The sequence below is a fragment of the Aphis gossypii genome, chromosome 2 (assembly GCF_020184175.1).
Source record: "Aphis gossypii isolate Hap1 chromosome 2, ASM2018417v2, whole genome shotgun sequence".
Classification (NCBI taxonomy): Eukaryota; Metazoa; Arthropoda; class Insecta; order Hemiptera; family Aphididae; genus Aphis; species Aphis gossypii.
The window spans coordinates 10,578,716-10,597,942 of NC_065531.1; the positions used below are offsets into that span (position 1 = coordinate 10,578,716).

The 19,227-nt window shown below is 24.8% G+C and overlaps 2 protein-coding genes across 5 annotated transcripts in view; one reads left to right on the forward strand and one right to left on the reverse strand.

Moving 5' to 3' along the window:
* Positions 1-19,227, forward strand: part of LOC114121288 (lachesin-like) — a 176,126-nt gene that overhangs the window by 27,569 nt on the left and 129,330 nt on the right. The window contains exon 1 of one of the 4 annotated variants that reach the window (XM_050199487.1): positions 9,442-9,562. The exons of the other annotated variants lie outside the window; for them this stretch is intronic. The gene's annotated coding sequence lies outside the window, so the exon portion shown is untranslated. Of the gene's footprint in view, positions 1-9,441; positions 9,563-19,227 lie in introns of those variants that run through there. 4 annotated transcript variants of the gene reach the window in all.
* On the reverse strand, positions 2,080-5,992 carry LOC114121287 (putative odorant-binding protein A10). Its single transcript, XM_027983540.2, has 2 exons — positions 5,618-5,992; positions 2,080-2,514 (listed from the first exon to the last, which is right to left on the reverse strand). Exons 1-2 carry the CDS (start codon positions 5,883-5,885, stop codon positions 2,327-2,329), a joined length of 456 nt encoding a protein of 151 aa, XP_027839341.1. The 5' UTR covers positions 5,886-5,992; the 3' UTR covers positions 2,080-2,326.

Here is a 19,227-nt window from a genome sequence, read left to right on the forward strand (position 1 = left end):
GTTAAAATTTTAGCGTGAAAATATAACGAATTTTTAGTACATAATTAAATTACGACCAATAATATAGTGGCAATTAATTATTAAAGTCAATTTTATTTTTATATTCATAATTATGAGAAAAAAAAGAATAATTCACGTTAGTTAAAAAAAAAAAAATTTTAATTATTATAAATATATAAAAATAAGATGTGATAAAAAAAACTGATTAATAAAGGCTTAATAAAATTGTCAAATAAAAGACTAAAGTGAGAGAAATGAGAGCTATATAATTAATATAGGTACAACTAAAAATAAATCGGCGTTCAATATGTTTAAGTTATTGTTGACAGCAGTTTATAGGTTTCAAAAAATTGTAGTACTGGCGTGCAGCAATTTTATAAAGCATCATTTACCTAGTATTTAGTTTAATATATTCAAGCATTGGCTGTTTCATCTAGTAAGATGGACATTGTTTTGAATTATAAATACTTAAATTAATTCGAGTGTATGGAGTCTCATATTTTGATAATGAAAATGTTATAATAAATATATATATATATAAATAGCTACAACAGGTGTTCCATAATTAATATTAAATACTGGGGCATTATTTCAGAAATTCGTGTTAAACACCTTCTACTAATTTGTTTAACTAACATTAAACAATGATTGAGGACCTATACACCCTTGTATCTTGTAGATGACGTCCTTGAATCTAAACACTAATAAAAATATAATTTTAAAATAATACTATTATTCGATCACTTTTAAATCAGTCAAAAAAGTGTGTTTATATATAATATGGAAATAACGGCAAAACCGTGACGAGTTTTAATAATATTAGCTTGTATATGCACCATAACGATGGTTGTAGTTATGAAATGAATGTTGTATATAATCAAATTTAAGCACTGTCACGTTTCTTTTTCTACAGTACAATCGAGATTTCGAATGGGGTGAATAAGTATACTAATAATAATGAATCCGCGCAGTCAAACGTGATCCGACATTCACTATTATTATTGCTTTTCTATCGAACAAATTTTTCCCGACTCAAGTAGCCGCCTGTCCAAATGTCGGTGTTGCATCAAATAAGACTACTAATACAATTCTAAGTATAAAACAATATAAATTAAAACAAGTGTACAGTATTAAAATTAATAATATTCAAACATGTATTTTAATGTAATTATTGTTAACTATTTTCGAGCACCTTGTGTATGGGAGTAGTGTTCAATGTGCATCATTTTTAATGAGATAAAAACTTTAAGATACTAAATATAGTTTATTGCACTTCAATAGACCGGATACCTCTAAAATCACATTTATTTTAATTAAATTTTAGAAATTTAGCTGTTTGTAGAATAATAATTTTAAATCGATTTTTTTTTTTTATATAAGAGGCGTTGGACTAATTTGACATTCTTCTTTGTTTATTTGTGTTTTTTATTGTTATTGAAATGCCCTTTTTCTAATTATAAACGCAAACTACACTATCCAGTATTTGCAATTTTATCGAGAACCTAATATGTTTTTTTTTCAAATATATAACTGTACTCTTAATAATATTGAAGTATTTATTAATATTTTCTTTTTTTTTTTTAAATGCTTTTCTCGTGTTTGTTCATAATATTTTTTAATACGTCGATCCTTTTCTGTACCGTAATTGTAGCATTATTATTACGGCAGTCAACATTTCATTTTATCTCTTCACTCCACGCATGCGAGAGCAGAGACTTTAATAATAATTACAGCCAGTAATCTATTGGATATTCATAACGTTAACGTTTTCAGAAAAATATGTGCCATTGCGAAATGTATGTAAAATAAAATCGAGTATTTACTATTTTAATAAATACTTGTCTATACTTTATAAGTATAACCTAAAGTATAATTTAGGTTAAAGTCTAATCAAAATATGCAATATAAATGAATTGTAAAATATTACAATTAGTTTTAAGGATTTTTACACGGGCTCGTTTTAAATTATAAATTAGTAGGTACATAAAATATATTTTCCATGCATTTAGCACTTATACTATATATATTGAGTATTTATATACAGAAACTAAATAAACTATATTATGGTCAAACCTATGATAAGAATTATTTTCAATTTATTTTATTTTAATTATAATACCAATATTTTTTGTAATTTCTAAAATGAAGCTAAATACATTTTTTTTGTATAATCGCTTCTTTATTTTCTAACTACTAATATAATAATAATAATTGCATTCCATTAAATAAAGAAATCACATTAATTGGTGTAATTGCAGACAGTTAAATTTAACTGGATACCATCTAATAAAATATAAAATATAATTTTATTTGAAAAAAAAAAGTATTATTTCGATTCGTTTAAGTTTTCTAAGAATTTCTTCTCATATTTTCCTTCTGGATCGAAAAATTTGGAAAGTTTTTCGTAATCATTGGGACGACGAGCTTTAACCGCATCCATAGCTTTTTTCATCATAATCTTTTGCTCTTTGGTACATGACGAGCAACTATCTTTGACTAACATAGGTACCATTTCTGAAAAAAATGCATACAATAATAAATTAGTTTAATGGGACATAAAATATGTACATTCTTTTGAAGACGTATTATAGAATAGATATAATACACTTGAAAAAATAACAACGAAGAATACACTATCTTTCCAAAAGATTTAATATTTTAGTAAGAACCACAATTGACTAAGAATATTATATACATTTTTATATTTTCGACGAACTAAAATATAAACTTTATTAATTCGTAAAAAAAAAATGATTACTTTCAATAACGTCACTGATTTTTAAGATGTTGCAGAATTTTAATTATGATAAAATACTTTTATACATGGATTGCTGTTTAAACATGTTAATTAAAAACAATGTATAAAAAAAAAAATAGAAAGATCTAGGGATACAAAAAAACTGTCAACAATTACAATTTGTTTCTCTAATTATTTTTTGTTATAGATATCACGTTTCTTGTTTTATGTATGTTTAACTTAATTATTTCATTTATATTTTTATAATTTTAAAATGTATTATACCATTTTATTTAAGCACATGATGGTTATTGTTTATTCATGCTTAAATATAGTTAATATATAGTTAATATTTTTAGCAGAAAAAAAGTAATTATGGTAGTACCTATAATACATACTTATATAAGAGTAGGTATACGACTATATTATATTACTGATAAAACTATTTATTTACTGATGAATCATGTCTTAGTAGTTTACAGATGTTAGTTTTAAAAAAAGATACTGTAAAAAAAAAAATCGAAATTTAAGTTACACAAATGTATTTATTCATTGTTGTCGTAACATATTGATATGAATGCCAATAACAATAAAAAACATTATGCTATAAAAATAATTATTATAATTATATTATTATTATCAAATATTCATAATGTTATGACAAAAATACATACCTAGTAGATAAAAAAAAAATAGCTCCCTATTTTTTTTCTATATTCAAAACTTCAAAGCTATAAGATATACGGTTAACAATCTAGACTCAATAATTCCTATATTAAGACTTTCATATTAATCTTCATCAGAAGACAGGATCAATTTAAAGGTTATTGTTAAAATTATTAACAATTATCACAAATTTGTTTAAATAAATTATTATTAATAAGTAGATACAATATTAGTTTTGTTAATTTTTATTTTGTATAAATATAAAAAAAAACAGAGAATAGTAAGTTATAGGACAAAGCGATTTCATCAATATATATATTATCGATTCTGTCAACACAGTTATGATGTATACGTAATAGGTATACATTAAACCTATATTTTGTTTTTATATTTGTATGTATTTTAAGTTTTTAAATGGAAGTTTAGTGGATCTTGAATATGTTATTAAATAAACGTCATTATTTAGCTTTATGATGCTTAAAATATAGCTATTTCCCATAATTTTTTAATGATTCCTGCAAATTCTTACACATCCTGGGAATTTATTGTCCCATATATGTGGTGTTTTTATTTTTTTACTGTACTTCTTTTATTGCAATATTATGAAAAAACAGCGTTTTAAAATAAAAAAAAATTCAGCGAGAAAGTAATCAATTGAATTGAATTTTCGTAGAAAAATACACAGTATTTAATATTATGTTTACTTTGAGTACATAAACGTTTCTGTAACAAATAAGTACTATATGCTGCTTCATAAATAATAATTGTAAAAATGATGTGAACATAGTCTTCGTGAATTAAACGTGTGTAGTATTAATATCACAGATGAATAAGGTTTACATTTGTATATAATCCCGTTTACTCTATTATTAAACATAACGTATTATAAAGAAGTACATAAAACCGATGACAGTTTAATTTTTGATTTATTTTTGTCATATCAACAAATTTATATCGGAGACACAAAGTAAATTATTATAAATAATTATTATTTATTGAAACTTTATTTAGTGAAAAACATTAATCTTATAATGTTATTTTTATGAATACTTATACAGTTTTACCAATAATAATATTAAATTTTGACTTATTTTTAATACAATACACTAATTTTACATCACGGTTCTGTAAAATATTCTCTTTGATTTTAAATGTTTTTCAGTATAATAAAGTAAGCCTTTAAAGTGAACACGATAATCATGCATTATAACAGAAAAATCCATTAGGCTGTATACAATCTTTGAAATAAATATAGTATTCATAGCAAGTGATAAATTGTAATAACAATAACTATTTAGCCGATGTGAGACATGAACATTTTTAGTAATCAATCATAGTAACTACTGAGCGTGTTTTTTAGAGTTTTTAATCATGTGAACCTTAAGCAAAAGGACCTTTTTATAATCGATTAAATCGAATTTAAACCATTTATTGCAGTTTTGTTTTTCTGATAGTACAAGAGAGTTAGAAGTAAGATCAGTTAAAAGTTGTATACAAGTATAAAAGTAAGATTTCGTTCGGATCGTTAGCCAATAACAAGCGAAATGTCTTTGCTTATTCATTCGAGTACACCCAAAACTTCTCATAATTTCAGAATTAGATCTGGCAAAATTGTTAGTATATAATTTGTTTGTGTCGTATATCTAAATATTCCATACTGAATAATGACAGTTTTGGATATAAAATTATATAAAAATTGAAAAATTAACTATTTTCATCAGAACTATTTTCATACTTATTTTAAATATATTTTATCATCGAATATCATTATTGTCAATTGATATCAATTAATAAATGCCTTCACTATGTAGAACACCTAACTTGGTTTACTCAACGTCTATTAGACTAGCTCAGAGTTTAATTCACATAAATAGTAAGCTAAAAATAATACCTAAAAGTTTTATCTCAAAATACCGAATTGCTTAACAGAGTAATTTCAAACTTTAAACTGTATATTTTCTTCTTTCAGAGTAAATTATTAAGTATTAAAATTAACTAAATTATTCTGCATTAATCCTTGATATTTTTTTGTCTTCTAAGAAAAACGTTGTATAAAGAAAAACACTAATGTAAAAAAATGTACGTTAATACAATTAACGTCTATATAATATGTTGGTTATGAAATACATGTCATTCATAAAATATATATTTCTACTATACTATAGTGAAGTCATCATACTTTAATTATTTGTGGTTCAAACTATACACTCTTACTTTTCATTTCTCTGAGATGAGCCGTGCACGGTCCTTCATTCAGAAAACATTTTACGTTGTTCGACATCAATCTAGTGTTGTTCAGCATTTGGTCTATGTTGATTTTCTCCATCATTGACATATATCTTTGAATCTCTTCTCGGTTGACCAGATGAGAGTCATCGTCTTTATTTTCGGCATTTACAGCATCGTCTCCTTTAGCCACGGAGATTGAAACGCCTACGATAGTTATGAACATGAACACGGAAATAAACAGTTTTGAGTTCATTTTGTTATTTTTTCGGTGTTGACTTTTATCATATAGCCTACGTTTACCAGTAGAGAAGACACTTGGGTGAAGTTAAAACACTCAGTAAAATCACTCTACCAACATATGGTCATATTTATACACACCTCTTATGCACCTGACCAATTTCCGAGGTCGAGTGTTGATCATCTAGCCCGGATAATAGTGGAAAATTACTCCAATTAAAATCCTCCTATTTGCGTCGTCAATTTTAAAGTTTGATAAGAATCTTGTGACCTCTAGCATATATATAATAATACATTACGAGTTTACCATTTATAATATGCATACAAACAAACATGAATCGCATTAAATTAATTTAATTGTATGTTTAAATTGATTATAATATACATTTATTATGTCGCAAAATTGCTGCACAATAAACTTTTCATCGTCTACGCATACATATATACACCATATGAAATGTCCGTAACCGTATTATAATTAGTTGAATCGATGGTGAATGATAACAATAATTGTTATGTGCAATGGGATATTCGTTACATTGGACAAGTAGTGTCAATCTTATTAGGATGATAAAGAATAAATATCCAAAGTAGGTAGTAATTATTAGTGTTCTTACTGATTTTTTTTACAATATAAACAATACCTTTCAAATTGTTTATTTTTCTTATTAAAAATTACATTTTTACCTTGTTGAATACTAAGTACGTGACTTTTTCTGTTTTATTAGAACAAAAAAAAAAATGTATAAAAATCTACTTAAAAAAAAATCACAATTTACAAACAGTCTTTAAAAACTTTATAATTATTTATATTTTGTGCACTTACTACAAAAACAAATTTGAAAAACCTTTTTTTTTAATACAAACAAATCATAATTTGTATAAACAACTCTTAGAAATTTTAATTTTTCCCAACTTAATTTTTAATTAACAACTTAAAAATAATTGCAAATAATTTTAATTTATTTCGATCAAAAATAATATTTATAATTTTAAAATTAAGTTAAAATCAGCATGATTTTAGCAGATTATGTAAATGATAAAAACATTACCTATATTGATAGATAAATACCCTCTAATAAATCGTCAGATTCATTTCAACTAAATGTCTGAATGGTACAATACATGTCAAATAAAACCTAAACAAAATAAATCAGTACATACAACTTTCACATTATGTCACTATTTTTGCTCCAATATCTCATTTCATTTTTCTATTATTTTATCTGACACAATTAGATACTTAGGACTTATTATGAAATTAAAAAAGTTAAAATAATTCCCAGTCAAGTATAACAAATGAGTGGCTTCTTACTCCAAATAAACATATAAATCTTTCTGTTCTTTCTAATATCATAGATACTTATTGTAATAGCTGAAAGTACAGGTTATATATAGCTTTATGTAAAATAAAAACTATGTATTTATATTTCATTAAATTGTATTTTAATTGTTTACATGCAATTGAAGCGTAAATTATTTAATAAAATAACATAAAAAATGATACAATACTAAATTATATATTTAATTAGAAATTAAATAAAGTAAAAAGAAAAAGTTAAAAATCAAGACAATGAAAGTAATTACTGGATGATATGTTTATTCATCAGAATTTACGCAACATTGCATTTAAAATAATATTATCGATTTATTTTATTCGACAAAATATTGTTTCTTTAAATTTACTTTTTAATACTATGCTTTTATATAATACTATAGTTGATAAATAATGATATTATATACTTATATTAATTAATTTATCACAGTTATTATACTTTTGTACTTTTTTAACAATAATACATTCGTATTTTATAGAAACGATTTGAAATTAATTAACTAGACGAGGGCAATTTGATTATATTTTTTTAAATATATAGAATCCGCGAAGAAATTATTAATTTTTTTATTGCAAAGATAACAAAGTATTGAAAATATTTAGTTTTTATTGTTCTTCTCGTTTGAATTTTGGTAATTCAAACTTTTTCGTGATAATATCTTTGATATTTTTTTTTTTTGCAATTTAATAAAAAACTACCTATAAATAGTTATTTTTATTTTCGTGGAACAAAAAACTTTATTTTTATTTTCACAAAATTGATTTATATTTTGTATAAAATATCTACTGAAATCTAATTTGAAGAATCCAATCGAACATTTGAAGTTTGAACTATACAAATATTATTTTAAATTATTTGTATGTATACTGTATAGGAAATTTATTATTACAAATTTATCATACAGTTTACATACTTATTTGTTTAACCTAAAGCGCGTATAAAACATATCTTTGTTTCTTATTGAATATTTTTTTAAAGAATTCTGTAACATAGTACACACATTTAATGGACTTTGTGATACCTGTATTAGGAAAAAATATTTTTTTTTCTTATAGGATACATTGGTATATAAAAATGTATAATAGTATAATACACTAAATCGTTTTAAGTCCCTACGAATTATGTTTTTAAATTAAAAAAATAATAAACACTGTTATTTATTATTTAAATTAATAACATATAAAAATTTAAATATAAAATATCTCAAAAAAAAAAAAAAAAAAAATTGATCTTATAATAAATGTTTGATTTTCTAGAATTATGCAATTTACTTGTAAGATTATGTGTTAAATATTTAAAAATTAAATACAACCAAAAATGTTATTTTATTAATTTCTTATGATAAAGTTATTAATTTTTTTTTTTACGATTTTGACTTCAAAAGTATATAAACAAATATAATATGTTCATGTATTTTTATTTATTTTTTTTTTTTTTGTATATTTATTATTTATAAATAAGAATACTTGTTATACTTGTATTCAATTTTCTAGGATTTTGACTTAATGAATAATTTTTAATTGATATTTATAAAAAAAAAAATTCAAAATTCAAAATTTGTCATATCTTTAAATAACTAATAAACAATCAAAAACGATGAAAATATTATTATCATTTGTGAAAAAAAAATTAATAAAAATATTTGGTCAAAATTTCAAGTATCTACGGTTATTCATTTTTAAGTTACATAAAAAAAAAAAACAAAATTGGCTCTATTAAAAATTGAATTTACGTAAAAATTCCCCCTTTTCCTATTTTTTTTTTTGTGTTTCTATAATAAACATTTTTTACTCTTTACCTCTTTACTTCGAAAGCACCAACTAGATCCAATTTTCCTATTTGTTACCAGAAAATACTCCCATTTTCGAAAATCAGAGAATTTTACTGTCTCAGAAAGAGATAATAAATAGAAAAATAAATACACATCGTTGCAAAATCAATACATTTATCGCTCCTCCCAGAATCTTAAACAAATAAACAACTTTCAAATAAATAATTGGAAATAGTGTTTATCAAATTTATTAGTTATAATATAAAAAATACTGAAATCCTTTGATAAATATTACAATAAAATTAAACAGTACATTTTCAATCATTCGATGTGTTGTGTGATAAATTAAATTTTTGTTTTAATTGTTTAATGATCAATTAAATTTATCATTAAGGTGTTCTAATTAATTCACTTATTTCTTTTTCAGGGATAATATAAAATATACACAAATACATAATTGCCCTAAAACTAATTTCCATCAGTTTGAGCGTCTCCGTTTCATTAGCTGATAATGTAATAAGCGTGGTGCCGTTTTGTGCTACTTGGAATACCCTTATACATTCATTATTATCCAGTTGGAACTTGGTTAGTAGAAAATTATAGGTTTAACATTTTAATTTTAATTATTTTTCACTTCAATAGAAACATTTTTTTTTTTTTTTTAGGAGAAAAAAAATATACGAGTGTTATACTTGTAAAAATATAAGTTATAATTTAGTTTAAACGTAATCATTTAATGCATTGATTATTGTTAAAATACTGCATACATTGTATTATTAAATGCTATACAATATTACCTCTACAGTCTACACGTATAATGGTAGAATATCAATTAAATTTGATCACAAATAACTGCGTTGCTTATTATGATCGGACGTCCGGTAATTTGAAAAGATTATTTGACATTTTAATATAATGTTTTAACACAATACAATTTATGTTATCTATTACCCTATTACGTAATACTAAACATTTATTCTGTAATAGATATTTATTTTGAATTCATCATGGTTATAAAAACCTTGAAAACAAATATTTATCAACTAAAAATATGCACTTATGCACAAGTATTAATGTTTACATGAAATAATATTATTATAAAAATTATAGTGAAAACACCTAAATGTAAAGGAAGTAATCTTTTTTAGATCTTATATTTTATTATTTTATATACATTTATTATGTCGCAAAATTGCTGCACAATAAATTTTTCATTTTATAATATTTTTTAAAAATATCTATTTATTTTAAAATTATAATATTACTATAATAAATGCATCATATAAATAATGTTTAGATATCGAAACAGACGTTACAGAAATAAAAATAAATGGTTAGATAAAAATTCACGACCTTCCGGAAAATGACTTTTCTGTAGGTACTCAACAAAAATAAAAAAGCTAACAGTCAGATGGTTAATAATAGGGTTTGTAGAAGAATAAAGATCGAATTATACAATACCAATCGCTAAATAATATCAAATATGATAAAAATAAAATCGTATTATGACAAATATAAAAAATAAAATTCTCTTGTCGTATTATTTGTTCTAAAAATATAAAGATTCTTTAAAAATGTAATAATTAAGTTCCATAAAATGTTTTGAGGATTTTAAAGTTTATTAAAATTTGTCCGGAATGTTTCTTACTATTTACATTTTTAATTTAAATTTGTTTTTATTAATATAGGAATCAGGGTGGTCATTAGTAATAACTATCAACAGCCACAAGCATAGGATTTGGTATTTTTGTCAAAATTATTTTTAAATTTATTTAATACTTGTATGTATTTTATAAATATACAAGTGGATATCTTTGAATAGCTATTATATTCAGTAGTTGTACCAAATAATAATGTAGTGAAATTACTAATTCATCATCTAAATATGATTATTAATTTATATTATAAAGCTCTTTTGCAAAACGTTTTGATAATTTATTTAAGTTAATTTTTACGATGTTTTCTTTATAGGTTGACGATGTGATTTCAAGTACAAACAAAATTATCGTTGTGATCTTAATTTTCTTTAATTTTTAAAAAATGATAAATTTTTTGAGATTCACTTTTAAGACGTTAACTTAAATCAATATAATATTATTAGTGAAAATATGTTTACATAACAAATTAATAACGGTCAATAACATCAACAATTTCACGTTGAATTTTTGGAGTTAAATTTGAATTGAAATTTAACCACGACAATATTTATCATTAATACCGTTTTTAATATTTATTTACAAACTAAAAACGATAAATTTTTTGAATTTCATTTCAAGTAAACTCGTCGTTTGCATTGTACAAATTGTACATAGTGCATGAATTTGTGTATAATTAATGATCATGCCATAAATAAAAATATACATAATTCATCAGGGTTTAAATGTTTATTTTTTTCAAAATACTTGGGACAATACCTATTAAATTATACTAGGTCATATGTGAAAGTAATATTGGTAAAATGTTGAAGGTATTATACTCGAGCCTTTACTGTGCCACATTAGAGTTGATATATAGTAAAAGAGAAAAACTTTATTAATTTTTGAAATTATTTTAAAAACAATAGCATTTAGCAAAAATAATATAAGAAAATGAAGTATAGAGAATAGAAAAAAAATGCGATTTTATAAAATATCTCATAAATATATTAATTTTCAAGAAAAAAGTAATGATAGGTACACTTATATATTTCATTTATTTAAAAATATTTATTATTTCTTATAATTTAAATCAATTTGACAAATATTATATAAAATGTAAATTTAAAAAAAAAAAATGAAACTAGACTAATTCATTGCTAATATTAATAATTTAATAAAGTAGTTCGATTTTCGTGATATTTAGACGTGTATCAATTTTTAATGAATAATTTATCATTTAGTTTTTTTTTTTGTCTCCTTAAAAGCAGTAGTAATATATTTTATATGATTTGAAACAGATTTTTACTAGTAAAAGTTTTAATAGCTTAGATAAACGTCATTATGTATGTAGGCAATATGAAAAATCTATTCTTATAAATTTAAATTATTCAACAAAACTATATCATATTGTAATAAAATATTTCTGATAACTTTAACCAAATTAATAAAATGTTTACAAAATGTTGTTTATAAATTATTTTATTTTGGCCATAATAATATGGAAGTGTCAATATTAAAAGTAGGTATTTAATATAATATATCTACTTTGATGTTTGTCATACTTATCATAAATTGATATAATATGCTGTGTCATATTATTGTTTTCCAATTTTCTTATTATATTCGCATATTCTTCAAATCATACTGCTTTAATTAAATACAAATATAATTATTTTAATATACACATTTTATTTTAATTAATTATTATTTGATATTGTCGTAATGTTTGATAAGAATTAGCAGTTAATAAAATAAAGTAACTACTCATACATTGTATGTATAAAAATAACAAAAAATAACAACTTAATTATTATTATTATTATTATTTTTTTTAATTTAAATTCTATATAATTAATTACTATAGTCAAAACCTTTTATTTTACTATCCACTTATTTTAATGCATTCTATTTCTTATAATTTTGAGTATCAAATAATCTAAATAATACTATTATTGCTCAACAATCACCATAATCAATGTTAAGCGCAATTATTAGGTTTTAGATTTTTAAACATTTTTAGGAATATTTATTGATAACGTATGTTAAGAGAATCACTCTGTATAAGGCCAAATATATATTTTAATATATTTTAACTATATTTAGATGACAAGCAGAGACCTTTAGTAAGTTCGTGCATTTGCATATTCATTACTTTGCGATCGTATAATCCCGCGGGTTTAAATCCTCTTTAAAGCATTACCAATAAAATAGTAAATTTAATTTCTCGTACTTTCTATATTCGAGAACTAAACAAACCAGCGAGCAAATTAAAATGCAATTCACAGAAAACTGAGAAGAAATACTCCATAAATCCGTATATGTGTGATATCTTCTGTACACACGCTGCACATAATTCTTAAAACATTTAAGATATTTTGATTTGAACACGAATGGTAATGTTAATTACATACGGAACATTATCGTGCACACATGTCAACCGTATAAATAAAAGGAATAGTAGATAAAAATTGATCGACGTGGTTTAAACGGTCTGACGTTTCCGAATTTCACGATCCCGTCTGACAACAATAATAATCTCTCCGATCACATTCGCAACACTGCCATCAAGTGATCCACGTTTACAATATATTATTATATCGAATATTATGTCGATACATCAATATTCGAGTATATAATATTATTGTAATATTGTAATACATCATCGTTGCGCACAGTAATCTGTCGATTATTTCTTAGAGATTAGCAGGAGAATAACCATACGCGCGCTGCCCTTCGCCCTCGTCGGCCCGTTCCGCTCGTGAACTGCATACACTACTATTATTGTTTCCATCGGTCCAATTAGTAGAATTAATCTTTTAAATTAGTGGAGCTTATTGAACGAGACTACGAGCGCTTACAATTTCAGTAATACGAATTCGTGATTTATAATCAAAATAACGTATTATACATGTATTATTATTATTACGAGTGCGTGTGATCAGAGTTCGTATGTAATAAAACCCTCTTCGCGAAATTCGTATAACATACAATATTAGGCAAATTCTATGCGTTTATAGCGAATCCACGCACATAGTGGCCAAGCCGTAGTAACACTAAACTCGTGCGAACAATATCGGACGGGTACTTTATAGTTTATAGCCACGTCGACCGTTCATGTACAGAATTGTCCAGTGCAAACGATTCGATTTATGTATAATTTATCATTTTCAACGCATCCTACATTTAGCAATATGCAACTGTATACTATGAGTAATACTGAACACTTTCGATGGCAGGTACGTGATTTAGAGGGCAAGACTTATACGACGGCTCATATTGCGTTCAATTTTATATTTTGTTCTTTTCGGTCATTTAAGGTGTGAAGTCTCTGAGTCAGCGTTGTCCCTGTTCAAATAACAAACAAAAAACATCATATTTTAGCCTTGAATAATTTTCCAAAATTATACATCAGAAAATTTGGTGATAAAGTTTCACTTTTGCTACCAGATACTATAACAGATTTAACATATTGTTCGACCACTACTTTAAAATTTCTGAACATAAAATAAATTGTTTGATATATTATTTTATACATAATATATTACATCGGTACTCTGAATAATATAATATGTATACAACTGATGCACCCGTTACTTAAATTTGATGTGTTTATTATAATGTGATTGCGGTAAGAAAATTATTTGACGTTTGTCAAAAATAAAATCTTAAAACTATAATTCGCTATTTTTTTTATTTTTTTCGTTTCTTCTCTTAACGAAACCCGAAAGTGGCTGTCAGTATTTTTTGTGACTTTAATAGTTGCCATTAAATGATAAGATGGAAATACAATTTACCTAACTACTAATATTTATGAACGTTACACATAAGTGAAGGAGCTTACTTCCAAAAGCAAAGGTGGGAAACTAAAAATACACCACGGGTTGAACGGTGTAGCAATGTACGTACACAATAACACTATTTTAACCGTCGGACCAGAGCGAGTTAATAGCGATTCACTCGAGTTCTGTCTCTACATTGTGTTATATTTACGATTTTTATTATTATTGCTTTCTCGGCACTCGGGGCAAAGAAAAAGTACGCACGTGCCGGGGATTACCGTCTTGTTGGTGGTGCAGCGGAGAGTGACCTCCACTCCCAAAGGAACAATTGCGCGAGCCACACCGATAATCCAACAGCCTTGTTCAGCAGAAACAATTATTATGATAATAGCCATAACCCATTCTTAGGTAGGTGTCTTTCTTCGCCACACTGGCAATATTATTATTATGTTTATAATATACGATCGTGAACCGTGTAGAATTAGTGTGCGCGATTAGTCGAGGACTAGGAGAAAATACGAGGTTGTCGTCGATGTCGCATGCATATATATATATGGACTCTGTGTAGAATCCTCACGTCTCGCTGGTCCTTTTAAACCTTTACCTTTTTTCACTTAATGGTAAAAGCTTTCACTGAGTTACAATACGGTGTGATAGTGTAAAATATGTTTTAAGCTAATAGCAATAATAATTAAAAAGAAAAAGAAACATGTACAAAAATATTTCTAAAATTATTTTTGATGTTACTAGCGTACAGTGGCAAAATATATTGTATTAAATTTCGAAATGTTGTTGTCGGTACAAGAAACTATACAAACTGTATCGCTGCTATAAAATGTATACAATTTTATATGGGTGCAGTGCTTGCAATGCAGCTTGGACTTTTTCGTTTATTATTTTACAGCTATTCGAGAAATCAGCCTGAAAAATATAGAATCATAATAATACAGTTCGGCTCTGTTATAGGTAGACAGTTACTCATTATGTATATGTCTACATGTATCTTTATGCACGTTGCATGATTTTATAGTTTTTTGTTTCGTTCGAACGCCAACTCGTTAATTTCCGTGTTCCAGCAGTGTGCACCGAGATTATGATGTGTATTTTATAATATAAAATAATATATGCTCGAGAGTCGTAATATAATTAAAAACTAATGTGCAACCGCGTTCTTTCGGTCTGAAAATAACAACTGTAGCGTAAGAGCTTTAGACTGCATGGATGGCGACGACGCTGGGTGACTCCGCGTAATATAATAACATAATACACCTACAAAACGTATATAAAATATTAATAATATTTTCGTCCACCACGAGTTTTAACGCTTTCCCGGAGCCTGACGCATGTGCACGTTGATTTAATATACACGAATTGAAAATTGTTTGAATATTTTTTAGGGTTGGATGTAATTGATGTAGTTTTATTGTAACTATTAAGTGTTGAAATAAAAACCTAATAACGTAGCTGCACCACCTCGATCAGAACGTTTGACGTTACTCTCGCGTAATTCAGTGGATTTATTTTCCTCCGTGCAGTTTTGTATTATTCCTTAAATCGGATCTTTTATTTCTAATTGAACAACACAAACTAAAGTTATTAAAACAAAATCGACTTTTTTCTTCGAGTCACGTTTGTTATTAATAGATGCTTCACGCACGGGAGGAAGATACAGATTAACGAATTAAATGTATCACCGGTCGTGCACAGATCTGTTCGTGGAATTTATCAATTGTAATTGTTTTGTAGACTTTAAAATTGCTACTTTGAATCCGCATGTTCGTTATAACGGCCTTAATGTGTTTTTCCGTAGAGCTTTAACTAAACTCTGAGAACACTAAAAATGTCAATTTCAAAAAACTAGAGATTTCAAGAACACGTCGTTAATATTGTTTCAGGTACAAGTGCAATAAAATGGATTACAGTGATAACAATAATTATAATACGATGTACATTATGTTCTGTTTTAATGTATCAAATCAGAATATTACATACAAAATATCAATAAAATTTACAGTTTTTCACTAAAACATTATAAAAAAAACAATAAAATTATTAATTTCTATTAGTTTTATACAATAAAAATGCCATCGAAATTCGAAAACCTACATACATTCATGCATTGTTTCATATGAGTAATTTGTGTAATCTTTTCTTGATAAAAATACCTAGTTTATTCTCAAAGTATAGTTAATGTTAAAATTATCAATAAAACATGGAATGGCGTATGTGCAGTAAATTTAACGTGCTTGGTTGATACATTATTATAATACGAAATGGTCTCTCGGATTTTGAGCGTTTATAAAATATTTTTGTTTCCTTCATCTGACGAAATATTTTAAGAACGTATTAAAAATTTTATTACAGTGTAAAAATCGAAAACTCCGTGCGATGATATTATAAATTTAGTGGTTAAAGATAGGACGAAACTCTTCAGACCGGAAGTTTCTTGGAGACTTCTGGCATAAAACTTTTCCTTTCTTTATTTAATTTTTAATTTCTTCCCATGAAAGTGAGAAAAACCATAGTTGATTACGCTCGTTGGAAATAATAATGATACTCTTTGTTTTCTATGCGAGTATATTAATATCAAATTTAAACACTTTGAGTTTGTTTTATAAACCACGCCAGAAAGACATCGTTACATATATTACCTCAAAAACTGTTAATTTATTTTTTCAAACTGTATTTTTACTATATTTATCACAATAATTTACTTTATATTTTTACTTTTTTGAATGAAAAAGTATTTCATAGAATATCTCAAAACAAAATATAATTCTGAGAACATTTATTTATAACGAGAAGTTAATTAGTTATAGCTTTATATATATTAAAAGTTTTAATAAGCGGATTGGTGAGGAATAGAGGCACTATTACGCAAAATATACGTTTATAACTCCACTCTTCGAAACTTAAAAGTTTTAAATACTTATAACAAATTAACAATTAACTGATAACTTAAAACTCAACATGTAGGTATTTAAAGGTTATATGTTCAGAAGAATATTCAATTAAAAAATATGAAATTTAAAATTTAAAATACATTCTACATTTCATACATTTAAAAAAAGAACCAATTAATAAAATTAAATCAAGAAAAAACAATAGTAGGTAAGTGGGTCGCTCTGTTATACTTTAGGTATCAAGTGAGTCGCTATTATAGATGTATTAAATTTGAATTAAATAATACATCATTGATACTGATCGTGATACTGATCGGGAACTTATACTTTTTTCGATATACCACTATTAAATCAATTTATTTTAATAAATTGTATTTAATTTTCAAAACTTAAATACAAAAATAAATGTTTTTATGAAATTTAGAATACAATATAATTTAAAAAACGAAATCCGTCAAAATTCTAAATTACAATACATGTTTAAAAAAAAAGTGCCTATTTCTTTTTAATATTTTTATATAGATATAAAAATAACTTTTGTAGCATCATGTATTTCATTTTTTAAGAAATTGTATGCAGAAAATAATTTATTAATCGACATTTATAAAAAAAAAAAAATAAAAAAAATTTTAATTTCTTATGCATATGAATAATTCGGAGTAAAACATGTTTAAAATTTTATCGTAATAAAATGAAAATAATAATATTTAGTTGAAATTTTAACTACCTATTGTTATTTTTTGATATTTTTAACTAAGACATAAACAACCTATGAAGTGCTTTGTATTAAATTTCCAAAAATGTCTACCCAAAAACAATTTTCAATCGACTTTTATATAAAAAATATTTTATATAAAATAGATTGAACATTTTTTATGCATATAAATAGCTCAAAATTAGTTGAAAAATTTTGATTTTATTGTAAATAGAATAAAATAATATAAACATTTAGTAAAAATGTCAAGTGTTTACAGTTATTTGTTTTCAAGATTCATAAAATAAAAACAAAATTTATGTTGTTTAAAATTGGGGTTGAGTAAAAATTTCCGTTTTTGTTAATTTTTTGTTTGTTTTGGCCAATATTATAAATATAAGAAATGGCAATTTTTATATTTTACCCATTTTAATTACACACAACATATAATTTATACAAAAAATTCGTCTCCATTTTTAAAAATTGAAGCTTTTTATCAACAACTTATCATCTACTCATACATAAAAAAGAGTACATCATTATAAAATCGATACATTCATTTCTCCACTCAAAATCTAAAAACATTTTTTTTTCAGATATGTTCATTAATTATGTAAAATTCTGTAAAAAAAAAAAGAAAGAAAACGAAAAATATACGAATAACATATATTGATATGACTATTATTCGACTGTAATTTTTTTCTTTTGTTCACTAGATCACTAAAAACCTTCTTTTTTTCTGACAGAGAATTTAGTGTTTGATTCAATTAAGTTTAACGCACTGTGTACATAAATTGTATCGACTAAAATGTAATTCAATTTTTATTCTCGGCACCTCGATAATATCTTTTGTCCACGCTTCTAATTACATTATAAGCATATGTGCACGTATTAATAATGATATATTATTATTCTAGAGGAATATACATATATATATATAAACAGCATACACTTTAGGTGACAAATGAACGGGTTATATTTTGCATTTCTTGTGCAAATGACCAAAAAGCAAACGATATAATAATGTTTTAAAAACCATAGGGCTTTTGGCTGGATTTAATTATTGTAACCGTGCCGGCCTGCATACGGAATGCGAAGCTAAATCTCAATTTCATAAAAGAAAAAGAAAAGTTGTGTAAAATAATATAATAGTAGCTATTTTTTAAATGCAACAGTTTGAACACTAGGGCAATTTATGTTAAATATTTATACACAATAACTGTATTTTAAAATATTA